Here is a 22364-nt window from a genome sequence, read left to right as displayed (position 1 = left end):
CACTTGAGCCACAGTGCCACTTCCAGCTTTTTTTTTCTTTTTGCTTATGTGGTGCTGAGGAATCGAACCCAGGGCCTCAGGCATGCAAGGTAAGCACTCTACCACTGAGCCACGATCCCAGCCCCTCTAGATACATTCTAATCTTCTAATTAGTTGAGATCTTCAGTCCTGAAGTAGACTCACAGTTGGTTGATAGGCCTCAGGATACACATGGATTAAAATTTTTTTTCCTACCTAAACATATCCAAAGTCTTGTGTTCCAGAACCAGATTTGTATTTCCAGTCAGGTCAAGGTCTTGTAATGTAGCAGGCAGAACCTCTGGGATTAGTATTTCTGTCAAGTCATTGCAACTTAGGTCTACAAACTGAAGAGAGATAAATAAAACACAGTATAGTTCATTCTCTACTACCAATCACTTAACCATCCATTTAATCCTTAAAGGAGAATTTAAATTTCTTCCCAGGAATGAATTCTATATGCCCTGACCCTAAACTGGTAAGAAAACAGTATCTCTTCCTATAAGGAAGAGAATAGTCTCATTTGCACTCCTTTGTTTCTCTTCTTCCTTATAAAAGAGGCATCTTAGAATCCTGTCATTCCCTCATAAAGATTGCATGCCAATACATAAAAGTACATGCGTGGAGGCCGGGTAGTAATCTCAGCCACTTTAGAGGTAGAAATCAGGAGAATCACAGTTCAAAGTCAGCCCAGGCAAAATGGAAGAAAGACACTCAATTCAACAAACAAGTCTGTAATTCCAGCTATGTGGGAGGCATATAGGAAGTTCACAGTCCAAGATCAAGACTAGATAAAAAAAAACTATGCGGCCCTATCCCAAAAGCAAAAAAGAGCTTGGAATGTGGCTCTGTGAGGCCCTATATTCAAACCGCAGTATCCCCTGCCCCTCAATTCAAAAAGAAATCCATACCTGGATCTGAGGCAACTGCAGTATTTCTGGGAAAATGCTGATGTTGTTGGAGTGTGCAACAAGGGTGTGCAGTCTTTTGCAGTTTGCTATGGTTGTGGGAATGGTTTTAAGCTTGTTGCCACTTACATTCAGTTCTTCCAATTGCTCCAATTTATTTAATTTGCTGAAAAAGAGCATCAGCCCAGTGAGTGCGATTTTACAGAAGCCACAGAGTACAGATGGCCAAATTGGTTCATTGCAGAGGTAATAACAGCCATGTAGTGGTTCACCAATGTGATTGAGTTGCTAGATTTCAGCCTCACCTGCCTCTCTGCATGTTTCCAGGCTGGCACTGCCCTTCCTTTCCTTACAGCTATGGGCATGAACATCTTCTTGTTACCCGATTTTAGGATATGACTCAAAAAGCACTGACTTACTGTTACAAGATTAGTTCAGGTCCTTGCTTTGCCAGTAACTAGTTGCCAAATACTGGATAAGCAAAAGTCAGTGGACCTTGACTCTCTCAGCCATAAAATGAGCAAGTTGTATTAAATCATCACTAAGATTCATTTCAGTTTTAAATTCCTACCGTTGAGCATAACAATTCATCTTCACTAAGTACTCATCTAATTCTTTTTTTTTTTTTTTTTACTGGTCCTGGGGCCTAAACTCTGGGCCTGTGTCCTATTCCTCAGCTCTTCAGCTCAAGGCTAGTGTTCTACCAGTTGAGCCACAGCGCCACTTCCAGCTTTTTCTGCTTATGTGGTACTGAGGAATTGAACCCAGGGCCTCATGCAAGCAAGGCAAGCACGCTACCTCTGAGCTACATTCCCAGCCCGCTCATCTAATTCTTATTATACATACAGCACCACTTTGGGGTCTCATTTACTGGTTTAAAAAATATCAAAAAATGCTGGGAATGTGGCTTAGTGGTAGAGTGCTTGCCTAGCATGCATGAAGCCCTAGGTTTAATTCCTCAGTACCACATAAACAGAAGGCCAGAAGTAGTGCTGTGGCTCAAGTGGTAGAGTGCTAGCCTTGAGCCAAAGAAGCTCAGGGACAGTGCCCAGGCCCTGAGTTCAAGTCCCAGGATTGGCAAAAAAAAAAAAAAAGACAAAAGAAAAAGAAAAAATTAACAAGACATTTAACAATAATGAAGAACAATTTTGAAAAATAACTTATTAATAATAGTAGCAACTTGAAGGAATTATGATAATTTTGCTAAATTTCCTACCAAATTTCTCTAATGAATATTTGTCTTACATAAATTTTACAAGTGACTTATCTCATATCAAAAATAATTTCTAGGGCTGGAAAGGTGGCTCAGTGGTAGAGTGCTTGCCTTGCATTCAGGAGGCCCTAGGCTCGATTCCTCAGCACTATATAAGCAGAAAAAGCCGGAAGTGGCACTGTGGCTCAAGTGGTAGAGCGCTAGCCTTGAGCCGAAGAGCTGAGGAACAGTGCCCAGGCCCAGTTCAGGCCCTATGACTGACAAAAAAAATAATAAAAATTCTATTCCTATAAAATTCATACTTTTAAAAACTAAGCTTAGAAAGTTCTTAAAATATATATTAAATGAAAGAAACTGGAAACAGAATATAAAATTCTTTTAATTAAATACCAAAGATAATCTCTGAAGACATTTTAGTAGATAGTATGTTTCAAATTTTTAAAAAGTGATGATGGCTGGGGATGTGGATTAGTGGTAGAGTACTTGCCTAGCATTCATGAAGCCTTGGGTTTAATCCTCAGTACCACATAACAGAAAAAGCCGGAGGTGGGGCTGTGGCTCAAATGGTAGAGTGCTAGCCGTGAGCAAAATAAGCTCAGGGATAGTGCCCAGGCCCTGAGTTCAAGCCCCAGGACTGGCCAAAAAAAAAAAAAAAAGTGATGACACTCATAATTCCAGCTTCTGGAAGACTGAAGCACATTTATAGGCAAGCCTGGGTTATACAACTAGACCCCATCTCAAGCCTCACCCCTCAAAATAGTTCTATATTAAAATATATTGTTTTATAATTTACTTTAACTTATTAAGGTATTTATACATAATGTCTACATAGTCAACTTGTATCCTCTTCTCCTACACTATCAGTTAAATAGAAATGCATCTCTCTCTACACTGTCTGTTAAATAGAAATGCATATCCATATCTCAATCAGCATCTAACTGAGTACTCAAACTGTGCTTGATTCTGAAAACAATCCAAAAGAAATAAGTTCAATTTTAACATTGTGTAGGAAACTATTATTTGGTATGGAATACATAGTCTTTTTTTTTTTTTGTCGATCATGGGGCTTGAACTCTGGGCTTGGCGCTATCCCTCAGCTCTTCAGCTCAAGGCTAGTGCTCTACCACTTGAGCCAGAGCACCATTTCCAGCTTTTTGTGTGATGTGATGCTGAGGAATCGAACCCAGGGCTTCATGCATGCAAGGTAAGCACTCTACCACTGAGCTACCTTCCCAGCCCATGACTAACTTCTTATTTTCACTTTCTGTGATGTATTGGCAATTTTATATCAGCCTGTCTTTGATTCTTCCAATAGTAAAAGTATCATCAAAATTGGGTAAGACTCCTAATAATACCTAAACATACTCTACAATGCAATATTAATAAGAGAAAAAAAATCCTATCTTTAGAAATTCTTTAAATTACTTCATAACACTGTACTTTTCTAGGAAACATTTTCAGAAATTTTTGAATAATTAAATCTAAAAATGAAATACATTTGAACCACAATTTCTCTGGTTACTGATACTTAACAACTGGGTACAAACAATTAAGGTGAGAGCTCCCAAGTTGGGCATGCTAACATATAATACTGGCACTAGAGAAGCTGAGGTAGAGGGATCACAAGGTTAGACTGAGCTTCATTGGCAAGACACTGTCTCAAGAAAAAACAAATGAGATTTTCCCACTGGATTAGTGAAATCACAGCACCAGTAAGTCAGTTGACATAAAGAAAGTATAATTCAGTCTGACAAATGCAGAATTAACATTATGTTCTCAAGTGGTCACACTTTACATTCATTCACCTTGCAGGAAATGTCTGTAGTTGGTTGTTTGCAAGGTGCAAGATTCGCAGGTGTGGGTGCCCAACCAGGACAGGAATGCACTGGTCTGTCAGGAGGTTGCTGGTCAGATACAGGAGCTGCAGCACACTCAGACTCTCCTCCCCAGCACAAGCAGAAGGCAAAGACTCCAGATTATTTGCAGATGCATTCAAGTATCTGAGACTGACAGAACACATAGATCATCATCTCTTTTGTGTTTATTTGTTGCTTTCTTATGATGTAGACCCCATGGTACCCATGCTCTTTGTGTGGAATGCTGCCATCCTAAGCTCACACACTCAAAAGAATAATTTCCTCCAGTTCATTTTCTCTGAGTCTATCCAATGCAAAGTTCTCTTGACTCAGTTCATGCAAGCCAAATAGAAGAAAGCATTTAGGTATGTCTTCTTTTCTCAGCCTTTTTCAGTGGTTGAATTCTAACCAGGTTTCATCTGTATTTTCACTGAAAGGATTGTTGAGTACCACACTGACATATATCTCAACTATGAAGATATTCTCCAGAAAAAATTTTTTGTCTGAGCTGGGCACAGTGGTATATACCTATAATCCCAGCACTCAAGATCTTGAGTTTAAGGTCAACCCGGGCTACATAATGAGTTCAAGACCAGCCTGAGCCAAGTGACACTGTCTCAAAAAAACAATAGCTAGCTGGGTGCCGGCGGCTCACGCCTGTAATCCTAGCTACTCAGGAGGCTGAGATCTGAGGATCACGGTTCAAAGCCAGCCTGGGCAGGAAAATCTGTGAGACTATTATCTCCAATAAACCACTAGAAAACCGGTAGTGCCACTGTGGCTTAAGCGGTAGAGCCACACTGAACATTGAGCTGGCATTGAACAGTTTGCCTTAGGCTGAAGAGCTGAAGGTCCAGGCCCAGAGTTCAAGTCCCAGGACCAAAAAAAAAAAAAAAAAAGCAATAGCTAGTCTAGGCATGGTGGCTCCCAGCTTACTCAGGAGACAGAGATCAGGGGACTCACAGTTCAATGCCAGCCCAGGAAAAGTTAGCAAGACCTCACTTGAAAAATAAAGCCGAGCATGGTGAATCAGGTCTGTCATCACAGCTACACAGGAAATATAAATAGGAGGCGTACAATCCAGGCTAGCACAGGTGAAAAGAGGAGACCCTATTTCAAAATTAACTAAAGCTTGGGCTGGGAAGGTGGCTCAGTGGTAGAGCGCTTGCCTTGCATGCCTGAGGCCCTGGGTTTGATTCCTCAGCACCACATAAGCAAAAAGAAAAAAGCCAGAAGTGGCGCTGTGGCTCAAGTGGTAGAGCGCTAGCCTTGAGCTGAAGAGCTGAGGGACAGTGCCCAGGCCCAGAGTTCAGGCCCCATGACCGGACCCAAAAAAAACAAACAAACAAAATTAAAGCAAAAAAGGCTGGGGCATGGCTTAAGTGGTAGAGTGACTACCTGGTAAGTAGTCCTATAGTTCAAATGCCAGAATGACAATCTAACCTCCCCTAAAACAAGGGTTAGGGTATAACTCCATGGTAGATGCTTGCCTAACATGCACAGGCCCTGAGTTCTACCCTCAACACCAAAGAAAGAGAAAAAAAAAAAAGAACAGAACAGAACAGAAAAAAGAAATTTTATGGTTTAATAGCATGATTATTTACTTAGCACATCTCATAAAAATTTCTTAATAATGATGGATATTTGGGCTATTGACATTTCCATACATACACTATTATAGACATTATAATGAATACATTTGAATCATGACTTAATTATATCTATAAGGTACAATCCTAGAAACAGAATTTATGAGATCAAAGGATATATACTTTTAAAAAGTGTTTTGAGTATTTTGCCAAATTGAGTTTTACAAAGGCTACACCAAACTGTACTTCTTCTACAAGAAGAATGCTATTAATACATTTAGTAAATGGTGAGTATTATAATTGAATTTACTCTTTGCCAATCTAAGACATAAAATATGATTATGATTTTTAAAGCTGCCAAGAATGTTGGGTGCACATAGGTTATTCTCAATTAAAGGTATCTAATACTATTAAACTTGTGTTTTCTTAAATCCTCTTCATGTTGTATGATCAACATTCCTAATTACTTTTGTTATTATTGTAGGTAAGGTGTGCCCATTGTGTCTTTGCTCCAAAACTGCTCTAGACAGAGTTAGTATTAAATTAGTTAGCTAGTATTAACTTAGTTGACCAGGCACTGGTGGCTCACACCTGCAATGCTAACTACTCAGAAGGCTCAGATGTAAGAATTTAGGTTTAAAGCCAGCCCAGGTAGGAAAGTTCTATCCCAACCAGAAAAGCCAAAAGTAAAGCAGTGGCTCGAGTGGTAGAGTGCTAATCTTGAGCAAAAGAGTTAAAGGATAGTGCCCAGGCCCTGAGTTTAAGCCCCAGGACTAGCACCCCAAAAAAAAATTTTAGTTGACTGCTTCAGTTAAGTAACTTCCTCAACTACACATTTTATGATTGCAAGCCAAATTGATTAATAATGTCATAAGCACTAAATGCACTTAGGTATTGCTAACAAATACATAACAAAGTCATTCATCCAAACCACAGTACCAGCAAAAAAAGCAAAAAATTCCAATTTCTAAAGATTTTAACAAATACTCATCCAAATGTTAAAACTAAGAGGATAAGTTATAGAACAGAGAAAAATATACTCGTGATTATCTTTGTTTCTTTCTGGGTTTTTTTTTTTTTTTTTTTTGCAGTCGTGGGGCTTGAACACTGGAGCTGGGTGTTGCCCCTCAGCTCTTCAGCTCAAAGCTAGCACTTGTGCTACAGAATCACTTCTGGTTTTCTAGTGGTTAACTGGAGGTAAGAGTCTCAAGGACTTTCCTGCCCAGGATGGCTTTGAACTACAATCCTCAGATCTCAGCCTCCTGAGTAGCTAGGATTATACAGGTGTGAGCCACTAATGCCCAGCTTGTTTTCTTTATTTCTAAAATGATGATATTGTCTTCTCTATATTGTAGAATATTACCATCAAAAGCTAGTTTACTAAAGGAAATAAAATATATTATTATTACTAAAGGTAATAAAATAAAAATAAAATTTCATGGATCTGTATGGGAGCCTGAATTTAATTACCAGCAAAACACAAATACACAATACATAGTTTTCATTTGAAGGAGACATATACATTAGTTAAACCTGATTACAGGTCTTTTTTTTTGGTTGGTCGTGGGGACTTGAACTCTGGGCTTGGGCACTATCCCTAAGCTCTTCAGCTCAAGGCGAGTGCTCTACTGCTTGAGCCACAACGCCACTTCTGGTTTTCTAGTGGTTTATTGGAGATAAGAGTCTCACGAAGTTTCCTGCCTGGGCTGGCTTTGAACCTCCATCCTCAGACCTCAGCCTCCTGAGTAGCTAGGATTACAGGAGTGAGCCACCAGTGCCCGGCTGATTACAGGTCTTAAAATAGGAAGATACACCATTTACAAATTTACAATGAGATAGCAACTAATACATTTTGGAAGCATTTTACCCTTAAATGCAGTTTTCAAAGTAGGTAGCAAAAAAAACTCCGAAAACAAAGAACATAACTCAAAGATAATCTGGTAAAGCTGGAATTAAATTGAATTTAGTGATAAGCCCTTCCCTCCCCAATGCAAAACTGAAACAGTTCCAAGGAATGTTATAATAAACATCACAACTGTATTCATTTTATAAGCTAAAACCAACTTGTTTGAAACTTTCTACAACACAAAAATTTTTTAGGAACTTAATGGATATTTCAACTTTGACAACTACTACCTCATGAAACAGTGCCATATTTTTGTCATAAAAATTTGAGGTTTCCACACAGCATCATCTGAACTCTGTAAACAGAGTTCCAAAGATCACTCTAGTGACAAATCAATGCAGTTTTCTTAGCCAGTGATTCTACTCTTGGGAGAAAAGAATATGTAGTACTCACTTTAAGGCCTTCGAGAAGAGAGTGTCTGGCAGCCTGGAAAGAAGGTTATGCTGGACATCCAGCACCTCCAGGGGGATATGCTCTACCAGGGCTGGAAGCACTTGGATGTGATTGTGTCCCACCATCAGTTTCCGAAGACTCAAGCTACTCAGAATTCTAAGGGGAAATAGTACAAAGAAACAAAAGCTTACTTAAATCATTCTAAATCTGGTCTAGGCTACTTAGCTAAAATCAGTCAACTAATAGAAGAAACATTTTTTTAGACCATACAATCACTGACAAGTGCCTGAGCTGAGCCAAAAAAGCAGTCATGTCCATGTGTTACCTACCACCCACCGGGAAAATCATGAAGATGCTTCTGAGAAAAGGTGACTTCATGGAGACAAGCAGCATAGAAGATGTAAACTAAAGCAATTTCCACAGTAAGTCCATTTAGAATTTTAAGTCTAGACAGACATTAAATCTATATAACAGCTACTAATATTAAACTCAGTCTAGAATAGTAATAACTTAATGTAAAAATAATTTAATGTAATAAAAGCTTCATTACACTAAAACCTATTTTCTGAATGTTTAAAATGTGCTAGCCATTTATGATGAAGTTCAGAAAGATTAAGTGACTTTGATTTGCCAAAGATCTCACACTGAATAGTAAAAATACAGTCTAGATTTGAATTAAGATATGACTCCAGAGGTTGTTTTTAACCATAACAGGCTACAAAGCCTCTAGTTCAATTTTCAAGACTCCATAATCACACATTCTACATATCGATCAGCACTTCTGAGTACAGAATACTCCACTCTAACCCATTAAGCACCATTCTCCTCCTCCACTTAGAGAAATCCTTCCATCTGGTAAAGGTCAACCCAAATGCCATCTCCTTTATGAAGCATTCTCTAATTATTCAAAGCTCTTCTAAATTTCCAAATCAATTTATACAGTGCTGTGATTAAGAGTCAAAGCTCTAACAGCAAGAATGACTACATCCAAATGCCAGCAACTCCCATTACTTCCTGGTTAAGTACCACTTTGGATACATTACCTATTCTTCATTTCCTCATTCCTAAGCTGAAGAGGACATCTACATACTAAGGTTTATAAAGGATTAGGTTTGATCATAAAAGTGAAATTATTTGGACATATAACTTATTCTACTGAAGTAGTATTATTACCATATCACCATCCATGCAGCAACTTCTGATACATTTTTATCAGTTATTGTGCACATATCACACTACCCTCTAAGTTTCTTTTAGGCTAAGACAATGCATTAGCCATCACTCCAATCCTTATGGTACATTACTCTGTCTTAAACTCAGAAGGAATTCAATATTCACTACAAAAAATAAAAGGAGGGGCTGGGAAGGTGGCTCAGTGGTAGAGTGCTTGCCTCGCGTGCATGGGGCCCTGGGTTCGATTTGTCAGCACCACATAAACAGAAAAGGCCAGAAGTGCTGCTGTGGCTCAAGTAGCAGGGCACTATCCTTGAGCTGAAGAGCTGAGGGACAACGCTCAGGGCCCAGAGTTTAAGCCCTACGACCAACAAAAATAAATAAAATAAAAGGAAAACCAATCTAGGAAGGCACATACACACATACGTATACAATATATGCACTCACACACACATACCTCATAGGAACCTCTGTGAGAAGATTAAAACTCACATCAAGTATTTCTAGCTTCTTTGCTTCACAGGCCCAGTCAGGGACACACTCTAGCAGGTTTCTGCAGATAATAAGTAAGCAAAAGGCATGATTTAAGGTCCTAAATGTTCTCTAGGGCCATGTATTGCAGGCCTGGTCACCAGCCCATGGAATCGTTAAGGGGTGGAGCTAAAGGAAGGAAGTTAAGCTCATGAGGGTGTGCCCTTAAGAGGGATACTGGGACTATTAACTCCTTCCTCTCTCTTTGCTTCCCAGCTGCCATGAGATTGAGTAGTGTCAATATGAATGATATTACAATGATGTACCTAGTCACAGGCCCAAGGTGAAAAGGCCAAGAAACCATGGACTTCAATGCCTAAAGCCATGAGGCCGGGTGCTAGGGGCTCACACCTATAATTCTAGCTACTTAGAAGGCTGAGATCCGAGGATCATGGTTTGAAGCCAGCCAGAGCAGGAAAGGCTGTGAAACCCTTACCTCCAATTAACTACCTGAAAACTGGAAGTAGGGCTATGACTCAAAGTGGTAGTGTGCTGCCTTGAGCAGAAAAGCTAGGGCCAGCAGTCAGGCCCTGAGTTCAAGCCCCATAACCAACAAAAAAACCAAATAAACAAAAACCCATGAGCCAAAATAAACCATCCCTTCTTCCAATTGCTTATCTCAGGCATTTTATTATAGCTACAGAAATCTGAATAACAGACAAGGGGAACCCATTTCACTAGACTACAATGCACATGTTAGCTAACGTGTGAGTCCTTGAGGGCAGGGACACTGTCTCAAGGCATCCTCTGGTATATTACCTAGAATACAGTTAGCACTTGAGAATGTTATTAAATTAGAAGGTGAGAGTAAAGCACAGTGGCTCAAGACTATGAGTCATAAAAGTATCGAGGAAAAAAAATATTTTAGACTGAAGGAACCATTTTATAGGAGCTAGGAAGGTGGCTCAGTGGTAGAGCGCTTGCCTTGCATGCCTGAGGCCCTGGGTTTGATTCCTCAGCACCACATAAAAAGAAAAAAGCTGGAAGTGGTGCTGTGGCTCAAGTGGTAGAGCGCTAGCCTTGAGCTGAAGATCTGAGGGACAGCACCCAAGTCCAGAGTCAGGCCCCAGGACCGGACCCAACAAAAAAAAAAAAAGAAGGAACCATTTATAGACACCTTCCCATTTCAAGAAGATCTCTCATGTAATTACACACTGTGGCTATTAAACTCATTTGTCTCCAATTCATCCTTTTGCCCTTCTCTAGGCTAGCCAAATATGTCAGTATGTTTAGATTTATTATAACACAAAACTGCCAAAGAATCTACATGTGCCTTAACCACTAGACTCAAACAAACACATTTTAATGAGATACTCACCTGGAGAGTTCCAGGGAAGTGAGTACATTGGGCACTGGGTAGACATTCACTGCTGTCAGTCCTATCAAAAACAAAAAGGTGTTAGCAACATTCTCTGAAGAAAGCAAGTGAGCTACAAGTAAAAGTAGCTTAATGAAATATTTAAAAAACACCGATATTCCTCTTACTTGAAATGACTACAGATAGAAACTACTGAATACCTCATTCTGATTCCTGCTTGATTCCAACTTGTCTTGAAGGAGTATGTGTGCTCTGCTGGATTTATACTAGATCAACTAGTTGTTAAACGCTAACTGTAACTACTGATTTTTTTTTATCTTGAAAGAAATACCTGAATTTTTGCTAGTAGTATTGTAACTTTTAAAACTAAAGTATAACTTAAATACTAAAGCAATCTTTTTTTTTTGGGGGGGGGTCAGTCGTGGGGCTTGAACTCTGAGCCTGGGCGCTGTCCCTCTTCAGCTCAAGGCTAGCGCTTTACCACTTGAGCCACAGCACCATTCTGGTTTTTCCTGTTTATGTGGTGCTGAGGAATCAAACCTAGGGCCTCATGTGTGCGAGGCAAGCACTCTACCACTGAGCCAACTTCCCAGCCCACTAAAGCAATCTTAAGTGTATAGATCAGTAAATTTTCACAAGCAGAACATACTAGTGGAACCAATACCCAGATCAGAAAATAGATGAACCCCAGCTCCAGATGCATCCCCTTACCACCTCTTCTACTCAACACACCCTCTTCAAGGAAACCAGTGATTACTCTGTCTTGGAATCCCATGGATAGATGGCTTTTGTCTATTTATATAAATAGATACACACAGTATATAAAATAATACATAGGATATGTACAGTAATAAATATAGTATGTAAAATAATACATACAGTATGAAACAGGGTATAACTATATAGATCAGATGTCCTAGAACTTAGAATCCTCTTCTCAGCCTTCAAAGTGCTGGTAAAACAGTACATCACCATGCCATATATAATTTTTTCTAGCTTTATTCACTTCAAATTATGCTTGTGAGATTTGTTCACATTAGCTACATATAGTTAACTTCATTTTTTTCCTGCCTGTGTAAAAAAACTCTTTTATGTGAATATACCACAACTCATTTACCTAGTTTGACACTAATGAAAATTTCATTTTCCAGTTCAGGGTGACTAATTTTGCCCATGTCTTTATAAACTAATATAAGCACTTATATTGAGTATGGGCCTAGAAGAGGAACTGCTGAGAACACTGTACATATTCAGTGTTAGTAGATATTTCTGAACAGTTTTACTACTACACATTCCACTGGTATTTTCAGTTGGTCACTGTAGTCATTCTGAAAGGTTTGTAGTAGTATGGGGATTTCAATTTGCCTATTTCTGATGATTACCTGCACTAATTATGTACACTGATCATCTGAATAACTTCTTTTGTGAAGCTGGGTTCTTTACTTTAAGGCACCAAAACTGTAATTATTTATGTGAATTCTTCCAGGTTATATAATTCAAGGCTTCTGAAAACAGTAACTAACCCTAGTGTCCAGAATACTGCTATGATACTCAGATCTGCTTGTGTGTTGATGAGCTCACATTCAGTGTGTTGAGGCATTCAGAGCCTGTGAACCCATGGAGTAGACAGATAGATCTGATAAGGGATCTCTCCATGTCATAGGATCAATATACAGCACCAGTCAACACCCTCATCTGATCCAAGAGCATAATCTAAGCCACAATTTGAAGTTTCTATAACATAATGAAAATAGAAGCCCTTAACTTTCTTTATCTGAATAATATATGCTACAATACAGAAAACCAAAGAAAATGAATACTCAGTCATCACCTAGATTTTAACAAATCTGCATTCTACTTTATATGTGTCACTTTTTTTTTCCCTTCACTTCTGGGGGTTGAATCCAGAGCCTCATGAGTGCTCAGCAAGCCCTCTATCATTTAGGCCACATCCCCAGCCTTGTTTTCTGTCTGTTTGCTTTGGTCAATGATACTAGGGTTTGAACTCAGGGACTCACACTTGCTATGAAGGTGCTCTACTTCTGAGCCAGGCCAGTCTTTTCTGGCACTGGCCTGTTTTGAGACAGACTCTTGCTTCCTGTCTAGACACAGCTGTCTATTTTAGGCTTCCTGTTATAGTTTCCTGTTATGGCACCTCATCCAGCTTCTTTTCAATGAGATAGGAGTCTCACAAACACTTCTGCCAAAGCTAGCTTAGGACTGCAATCCTTCCATTCTCAGCTTCCCAGCAGCTAGGATGATAAGCACATACCACCACATCCAGCTATGGATGACAAAGGGATCTTGTGGGTATGCTCAGGCTGGCCTCGAACTGCAGTTCTCCTGATCTCAGGATCACAAGTAGCTAGGATTACAAGTATGGTTCACATGTCCAGTTTTGTTTTGTTTTGTTGAGACAAGGCTCCATTAACTTTGCTTTGGCTAGCATTGAATTCACAATCCTCCTGTTTGCATTGCCTTAGTAGCAAAAAATTAAAGCCAAGGGACAGAATGCATGGATAGACCTTGACTTTTTTTAAGGATGAAAGTACTATATAGCTGGGCACAGGGTGGCTCATGCCTATAATTCTAACTACTCAGGAGGCTGAGATTTGAGAATCACAGTTCAAAGCCAACCTGGGCAGAAAAGTCTGTGAGACTCCTATTTCTACTAAACTACCAAAAAAGCTGGAAGTAGGGTTCACATGGTAGAGCATTAACCTTGAGCAAAAGAAGCTTGAGGAAAGCATGTAGGCCCTGAGTTCAAGCCCTGTCACCAAAAACAAAGCCAAAAAACCTACATGTACCAAGATGTAGTCATCCTGAGCATGAGTTTTATTATTCCTATGGATTCTTACATGTAGTTATGACATTTATAGCTAAGGAAACAATATTTATGCTGTCTTTTCAATTGTGGTACAATGGCCATAGTATACATGTAACCACATTTTCTTGTTCAAAATTGTCTATAATAATATACAAAACTTCAGTACCATTTCATTTCCACTGTTGTATAATGTTCTATTGTATAAATATATCACTATTAATTTATCCATTTATCCTTATTAATAGTCCTGTTGTTTTCCTATTCTTTCACCATCATACAAACAACACTGTGATAAACATGCTTGAATATACATCCTCCAGCACATATATTTCAGGGATTATTCCAAGCAGGACATTTCTAGAGCATGGATTACATGGACCTTCAACTTCTCCAACTCAGTTACATTCCTCGAAGGAATTTTTACAGTCAACCCTCTGGAAGTTTGAGGCCTCTAGAAAATTCTTCTCATCTCTGCTTATATTCAGTATTACCTTTTTTCTTTTTTTTTAAAATTTGATGCATTTAAGTTGGTATATCTTAACTTTACATTTTATTTCTGTCACTTAGTAAAACTGAATTTTATTGCTTTCCTTCTTCAAACATAGAAAACATAATTAAAATTTACATAAGTCTCTGTAAGAAAAATGATCTCAACAAATACAAGACCCTTTATACTGACACTTATTCCCAGATCCAAACATTATTTGAACGGAGAGAATTTTCTTTAGAGTTGAACTGAGGTGGTACATGTTTCTGCACGTGTTTCTGGACAAGGTTCCGGCAAACCTTTCTATAAAAGACTAAATATTTTAGGCCTATTGACTATAATACAGTCTCTTACTTCTACTCAATTTTCTCACTGTAACATAAAAACAGCAGTGTAAAAGCAAAAATGTAAATCTAACCATGTGCCTATTCTCAAAAAAAAACTATTTGTGAATGTAGAAACTTGAATACTTTTATTTCTTTTCTTCCTCTATTTTGTTTTATTGTGAAAATACCGTGCAGAGAGGTTAACTTTTTTTTTTTTGACGGCACTTGGATGTAAACTCGGGGTTTTGTGCATGCCAGACAGGCATTACCACTTGAGCCATGCCATCCAACTTTATTTTGCTTTCAGGTGTATTTCACATAGGGTTATGTCTTTTTGCCCCAGAGTAAGCTTCAAACTGAGATCTTCCAATATATGTCCCTAGTATCTCAGGTAGACAGTACTATGTTCTTAAGAAGCTGGCCTCAAACTGTTATCTCCTACTCTCTGCCTCAAGATTAGCTGTGATTACAGGTATGAACTACCAAGCTCAGCCTCAGCATTTACACACACACACACACATATAAATGTGAATATATATGTTATATTATATGTATATATAATTTAATATATAATTTAATATATAATTTAATATATAATTTAATATATAATTTAATATATAATTTAATATATATGTATATATAATTTAATATATAATTTTTTTGTCAGTTATGGGGCTTGATCTCTGGGTCCGGGTGCCCTCTGCTCTTCAGCTCAAGGCAAGTACTCTACCACTTGAGCCACAGTGCCATTCTAGTTTTGGTGGTTAATTGGAGATAAGAGTCTCAGGGACTTTCCTGCCCAGGCTGGCTTTGAACTGTGATCCTCAGATCTCAACCTCCTGAGTAGCTAGGATTACAGGCATGAGCCAACTGGTGCCTGGCACAAAAATATTTTTTTAACCTACCAAAAAATGTAAAAAACCATTTTTACAGGCTATACAAAGAAAAAAAGATGGTAGTTTAGATTTAGCTCCTCAGCAATAGTACTTTGCCTGACCCTGTTATCAATACTGTCTGAACATACAAGTCTACCCACTCAAATGATTTTACTATGTTCATTTAGTGAATCTCAAAGTATTTTGCCAAGTCTTTTTGGGCATATCTCAACTACTTAAGAGTTGATAGCCAAGTTAAAAAATAAAGCTATGCTTCCATTAGATATAAACATTGTGAAGAACAGGTAGGAAGGACCACACATGCCACTGTTCTCAGAAGTTTCACACTGGAGTTGAAAGAAATGACAAGAGGTTGGATAGAGAACTCACTGTTTGAATTGGCATAGAGATTTCGAAGAGAGAAGCCACTGAGTGTCAGCTCCCTCAGCTGGTTCCGCTCACAATGCAGCTGCTCCAAACTACATAAGGAGCTAAGATCCAAGTCAGTCAGCTGATTGTCCCGCAAATCCATGTGGACAATATGCTTATTTCCCTCCAGGTTTTCAATAATTGTGGATTTCAGGCAGTTCATCCTTAATATTCAAAAACAAGGAAATAATCAGAAAAAATTCTATTAAGTATGCTTTCTAAAAAACAGGAAAAGTTGGGGCTGGGAAGGTGGCTCAGTGGTAGAGCGCTTGCCTTGCATGCATGAGGCCCTAGGTTCAATTCCTCAGCACCACATAAGCAAAAAGAAAAAAGCTGGAAGTGGCACTGTGGCTCAAGTGGTAGAGCGCTAGCCTTGAGCTGAAGAGCTGAGAGACAGCGCCCAGGCCCAGAGTTCAGGCCCCACGACCGGACCCAAAACAAACAAAACAACAACAACAACAAAAAACAAACAGGAAAAGTATGATCCATTTTTTATTAAACAACTTGGGAATTTCATGACTTGCCTCATTTTTCAAGGTATCACAGAAATAATTACTGATTACTTACAGCAAAGAATTCAAAAGGCAGCTGGGACAATCCAGACTAGCAAACACAGAGACAAATTATGGAAAAAAGAGGGGACTATATTCACAGACAGGATAATACTAACACCTAAGTATCTAATAAGGTTAGGTAGAAACAAGGACTAAATGAACAAACTTTTGGATGGGTGAGGAATTAAGCAGTCCTGACAGGGAACAGCTACTGTTCCTTCCATTATTGTGCCTGCTCTGTTTCTAGTGCTAAGATTCATATGACACAAACAGAGAAAATAATATGTGCACAAATGAACCACTTCAAATACAAACTCCAGAACATGAATTCTTGGGAGGGGGTTGTTTGTTTGTTGGGGTGCTTTGTTGCCAGTCCTGGGGCTTGAACTCAGGGCCTGAGTACTGTCCCTGGGCTTCTTTCTACTCAAGGATAGCACTCTATCACCTGAGCTACAGTGTCACTTCCAGCTTTTTCTGTTTATATGGTGCTGAGGAATTAAACTCAGGGCTTTGTGCATGCTAGGCAAGCACTCTACCACTAAGCCACATTCCCAGCTCTCCCCCCTTTTTTTAAACTATACACCTATATAACTCTATGTATTTAGGTCTGTTCTCTTTTTCCTGTATTTCAATAAATCTATCTTTTACTATTTCTTTACAAGGTATATTAATGGTTTTTGGCAAATTATAGGCCATCCAGTAGGTCTTTATGGGCTGTAGGAAAATATGATAGAATATAAATATATATATATGGAATATAAATAGAATAGAAAATGAAATCTGCTGGGCACTGGTACTCGTGCCTGTAATCCTAGCTACTCAGGAGGCTGAAATCTGAGGATTTCAGTTCAAAGCCAGCCCAGGAAGGAAAGTCTGTGAGACTCTTATCTCCAATAAACCACCAGAAAACGAGAAGTGGTGCTGTGGCTCAAGTGGTAGAACACTAGCCTTGAGCTGAAGAACTGAGGGACAATGCCCAGGCCCAGAGTTCAAAGCCCCACGACCGACAAAAAAAAAAATAGTTTTTGAACATTCTTAGTAGTAAAGCCTTGAACATTTCAATTATAACACAGTGTTATTCAAGAAGAAACCCAGTGACTCGACAGAAAAATGGTCAAGCTTATAGAGAACTACAAACTAGTAATAATATGTATATGCATATACATATAAATAGATGGTCAACTTCACTTATAACTAAATAAATGTTGACTAAGACAATCATATACTATTTTCTTTTTGTCAGTTGTGGGGCTTGAACTCAGGGCCTGGGTGCTCTCCCTGAGCTTTTGTGCTCAAGTCTAGAGCTCTACCACCTTGAGCCAGATTACCACCTCTGGTTTTTTGGGTTTTCTGATGGTTAATGGGAGATAAGAGTCTCACAGAGGCCAGGTGCCAGTGACTCACACCTGTAATCCAAGCTACCCAGGAGGCTGAGATCTGAGGATCGAAGTTCAAAGTCAGCCCAGGCAAGAAAAGTCAGTGAGACTCTTATTTCTAACTAACCGTCAGAAACTGGAAATAGTGCTGTGGCTCAAGTGGTAGAGTGCTCACTTTGAGCTGAAGAGTTCAGGGACAGCGCCCAGGCCCAGAGTTCAAGACCCACGACTGACAGAAAAAAAAAAAAGGAGGGAGGGTGGCTCAGTGGTAGAGTGCTTGCCTTGCATGCATGAGGCCCTGGGTTCAATTCCTCAGCACCACATAAGCAGAAAAAGCCAGAAGTGGCACTGTGGCTCAAGTGGTAGAGCACTAGCCTTGAGCTGAAGAGCTGAGGGACAGCACCCAGACCCAGAGTTCAGGCCTCATGACCAACAAAAAATAAAATTAAATAAATAAATAAATAGCGAAATTTTTATTTAAAAATTTTTATTTTAAATTTTATTTTAAAAAAATTTAAAAAAAAAAGTCTCACAGACTTTCCTGCCTGGGCTGGCTTCAAGCTGGATCCTCAGATCTCAGCCTCCTCAGTAGTTACGATTATAGCAGTGGGCCACCAGCAGGGCTGATATAGTATGTTTTATATTCTAATAACAATTGAAACACAATATGTGGGGAAATGGGAATTCTCATAAAATGTTGCCTTAAGTAAGGATAATCTTCTTCAAAGGCAATTTGATATTATCTATCATGTGATAAAACTATTTGATCCTTAATGCTAATGAATGACAAATGAAGTTTTATAACACCTAAAGGTGTAGTTTGAGGGGCTGGGAAGGTGGCTCAGTGGTAGAGCGCTTGCCTTGCATGCATGAGGCCCTGGGTTCGATTCCTCAGCACCACATAAGCAGAAAAAGCCGGAAGTGGCACTATGGCTCAAGTGGTAGAGCGCTAGCCTTGAGCTGAAGAGCCAAGGGATAGCACCCAGGCCCAGAGTTCAGGCCCCCACAACCGGCAAAAAAAAAAAAAAAAAAAAAGGTGTAGTTTGATGGTAAAGCACCTGCCTAGTAAGCACAAGGTCATGAATTCAAACCCAGTGCTACCAATAAATTAAAAAAATAATAAAAATGATGCTAAACAAAATGAACCCCAAGATAGGGACACAAGAGGTTTTATCTTTGTTGCTGTTATTTTCAATGTACTTATAATGTGATTTTTCTGTATCTTTTGTATGTTCTTCCTCCATGGTATAACCCTGTTTTCACTGTATTTGATTCCAGTGCCCTGAATCTTGTATATACATTTTTCTAATTTGAGGAGGGGAAGGGAAATAACAAAATGCTGAAATAAGGATACAGGTTGACCCACTGTAACAATGAGATGAACAAGACATTATGTTGAAAACGAACTTTATAGCTTTGGCAAGGACAGTGGGAGGGTGGGGGAAGGGAGGGAGATGGTAGGGGAAAAACAAAGGAAAGGGTAACAATGCATGATAGGAAATGTACTCATTACCTTACTCATGTAACTGTAACCCCTTTGTATAGTATCTTTACAATAAAAAATATATATTAAAAAAGAAAATATTTTTACACTGTTATAAAATCCTAATGTTTTAAAGAAGTATTTGTAAAGAGAAGACTTTAATAGCTGAAGTCCAGGCAAAAGAAGCTCTGATAAAGAATAACTCACCTCAAATCCACATGCTTGATATTGCTCATCCTAGTCAGCACCCCTAAGTCCAAGACTTCTAGGCAATTTCCCGCCATAACTATTTTATCTAACATCGTGAGTTTCTCATAAACCCCTGGAATTTGATTAAAATTGTTGAAGGAAATTCCCAGGGAGGAAAGCTGTTGCAGGTTTCCCAGTTCTTCAGGCAAAGTAGTCAGAAAGTTGCCATCAAGACAGAGTGTTTGAAGACTGGGGGGAAAAAGAACCAAAACAAGCCTATTCAATCAAAGATTTCATTCAAATACATAAAACTAGAGTTACAGATTCTGATTTATGTTACTAATTTATTACGAATCCAACAGTGGCAAAACATCATAACTCTGGACTCACAGACATCCTAACTCTAAATCCACAGAGACAGGTGGTTTGAACATAACATCCAAGGATGGGCTCTTCGATATTAAAGAGTCAGGCCTCTGCTGTTGAAATAGAGGACTGATCATTGCTACTGACATGGAGATTTCAGACATCAAAAACTACTGCTGACTAGAATCCTAATAATTACATGTAGTTCACTGCCAAATCTTAGGACACTACCTTCACTCCAAATGACATATAAGTTCCTTATATCCAAGGGAAAAGAAGAATTTAGTAAAAAGTCAGATACTTACTTTAGCAGACTGCCAATCTGACTTGGCAGGTCATGAAATCCATTACAGGAAAGGTTGAGCTCAGTCAGGGTGGAAATCTCACATAATGATACAGGAAACAACCCAAGTTTATTATGAGATAAATTCAGGCCCTTCAGTTGAGAAAATCTAAAAAGAAAAAGGAAAAGTATAAACTGGGTTTCAAATAATCTATTTATTAATTTTACTTTATTTTTTTTTTTATACAAGGTCTTGCTTTGTAAACTAGGCTGGCTTTGAACTGGTGATCCTCTTGCTAACACTTTCCAAATGCTGGGATTTCAGGCTTGTGCTACCACACCCAGCTACAGGATTATTTTATATGTCCAACATAGAATTTGTTCCAAAAATAGGTACTGAGCAAGCACTACATGCCAAACAACTTTTTTTTGGTCAGTCATGGGGCTTGAACTCTGGGCCTGAATGCTGTCCTTCAGCTCTTCAGCTCAAGTCTAGTGCTCTATCACTTGAGCCACTGCACCACTTCTGGTTTTCTGAGTGGTTTATTGGAGATAAGAGACTCATGTACTTTCCTGCCCAGGCTGGCTTTGAACCGTGATCCTCAGATCTCAGCCTCCTGAGTAGCTAGGATTACAGGCATGAGCCACCAGTGCCCGGCTGCCAAATAACTTTGTAGCACAGAGAATGCTAAGATGACTAAGTCTACACTATCAAGGAAACAGGTTAAGTGTGACAGTTTTCTTCTCCCTAAAAAGGCAGAAAATCCTGAATGATATTCATGCTGGTTTAATTCTTTTCTGTCAAGTAATGACCCAAAATATGTTTGAAAACTTTTGTTACTAAATTCCTAGATGTAATATACGAAACTCATGAAAATTAATCAACGTACAGAAAGAGGACTAGCTAATATACGAAACTCATGAAAATTAATCAACGTATAGAAAGAGGACTAGCTAAAAACTATTTGGATTAAAATCCCATTATAAGGGTTTTCTTTTTTCATACCGAAATTATATTGACTTAAATATCCACTGAAATAAATGAAATTGGGCCTGAAAACGTATATGTTACAACACTTTATTGTAAAACCTGAGTTGACATTTAACATGAAATAGTAAGTTTCAGTGTGTCTATTTTGTTTATGGAAGTATAGTGTCTTGCCCAGCAATAGTATAGTCATAAAGCAAACCTACAGAGTCTCTCTGGGATATGAGAACATCACATTTGTTATACAAGTATAAAATGTCAAGGCTGGGGTATTATTCTCTGTAACAATAACATACAGCCTGCTTCCAGATTTTGAGCCCTTGGTACCTCACTTTAAAACTCTTCTAAGTTTCAATTTTTGATTTCTAGATTACTTTGAACTCATGTTTGACTTTAAAATTTAGGATCCAATCTTCTAACTGGATTAACTATATTTTCATATCAATTGAAAAGGAGATACTAGCTGGCATAGGTAGCTCATGCCTGTAATCCTACTTAGGAGGCTGAGATCTGAGGATCACAGTTCAAAGCCAGCCCGGGCAGGAAAGTCTGTGAGACTCTTATCTCCAAGAAACCACTAGAAAACTGGAAATAGTGCTGTGGCTCAAGTGGTAAAGCACAAGCCTTGAGCTGAAGATCTGAGGGACAGAGCCCAGGCCCAGAGTTCAAGCCCCACAACCCAGAGAAAAAAAAGAAAAAAAAAAAAAGAAAAGAAAAGGAGATACTAGAAGCTGACTTCCCTATCAATATATAACATACTTTCTTTTTCATATAAAAATAGTATTAAAGTAGCTATCTTATTACTAAACATTGGCTTACTGTTTTAAAAAAACTTGGGCTGGGAAGGTGGCTCAGTGGTAGAGCGCTTGCCTTGCATGCATGAGGCCATGGGTTCGATTCCTCAGCACCACATAAGCAAAAAGGAAAAAGCCGGAAGTGGCACTGTGGCTCAAGTGGTAGAGCGCTAGCCTTGAGCTGAAGAGCTGAGAGACAGCGCCCAGGGCCAGAGTTTAGGCCCCATGACTGGACCCCCCCCCAAAAAAAACTTTTAAATCATAATATTAGATGGGATTTAAAAAATGGAATTTTCTGGAAATGACTCAAATTACAAGATGTAAAAGAAGTACGAAAAATAAAGGAAGTATGTAAAATATGTCACTACAATACTGCTATGATTTTATTTTATTTTTTCCTTTTTTTTATTGTGAAAATACCGTACAGAAGGGTTACAATTACATGGGCAAGATAATGAGTACATTTCTTTTTTTTTTTTTTT

At 38.8% G+C, this 22364-nt stretch overlaps 1 protein-coding gene across 1 annotated transcript in view; it reads right to left on the bottom strand.

Annotated features, from left to right (window-relative positions):
• The window catches only part of Phlpp2 (PH domain and leucine rich repeat protein phosphatase 2), a 56262-nt gene that overhangs the window by 10541 nt on the left and 23357 nt on the right, over positions 1 to 22364 (bottom strand). Inside the window, exons 5-13 of the mRNA XM_013012678.1 lie at positions 20123 to 20269; positions 19470 to 19700; positions 15811 to 16013; positions 10906 to 10966; positions 9514 to 9609; positions 7884 to 8039; positions 3945 to 4145; positions 930 to 1092; positions 235 to 365 (exon numbers count right to left, since the gene is read on the bottom strand). Coding sequence (XP_012868132.1) covers positions 235 to 365; positions 930 to 1092; positions 3945 to 4145; positions 7884 to 8039; positions 9514 to 9609; positions 10906 to 10966; positions 15811 to 16013; positions 19470 to 19700; positions 20123 to 20269 — 1389 coding nt within the window. The remainder of the gene's footprint in view (positions 1 to 234; positions 366 to 929; positions 1093 to 3944; positions 4146 to 7883; positions 8040 to 9513; positions 9610 to 10905; positions 10967 to 15810; positions 16014 to 19469; positions 19701 to 20122; positions 20270 to 22364) is intronic.

Source organism: Dipodomys ordii, unplaced genomic scaffold, assembly GCF_000151885.1.
Source record: "Dipodomys ordii isolate 6190 unplaced genomic scaffold, Dord_2.0 Scaffold18, whole genome shotgun sequence".
NCBI classification, from domain to species: Eukaryota; Metazoa; Chordata; class Mammalia; order Rodentia; family Heteromyidae; genus Dipodomys; species Dipodomys ordii.
This window is presented reverse-complemented; position numbering and strand designations above follow the sequence as displayed.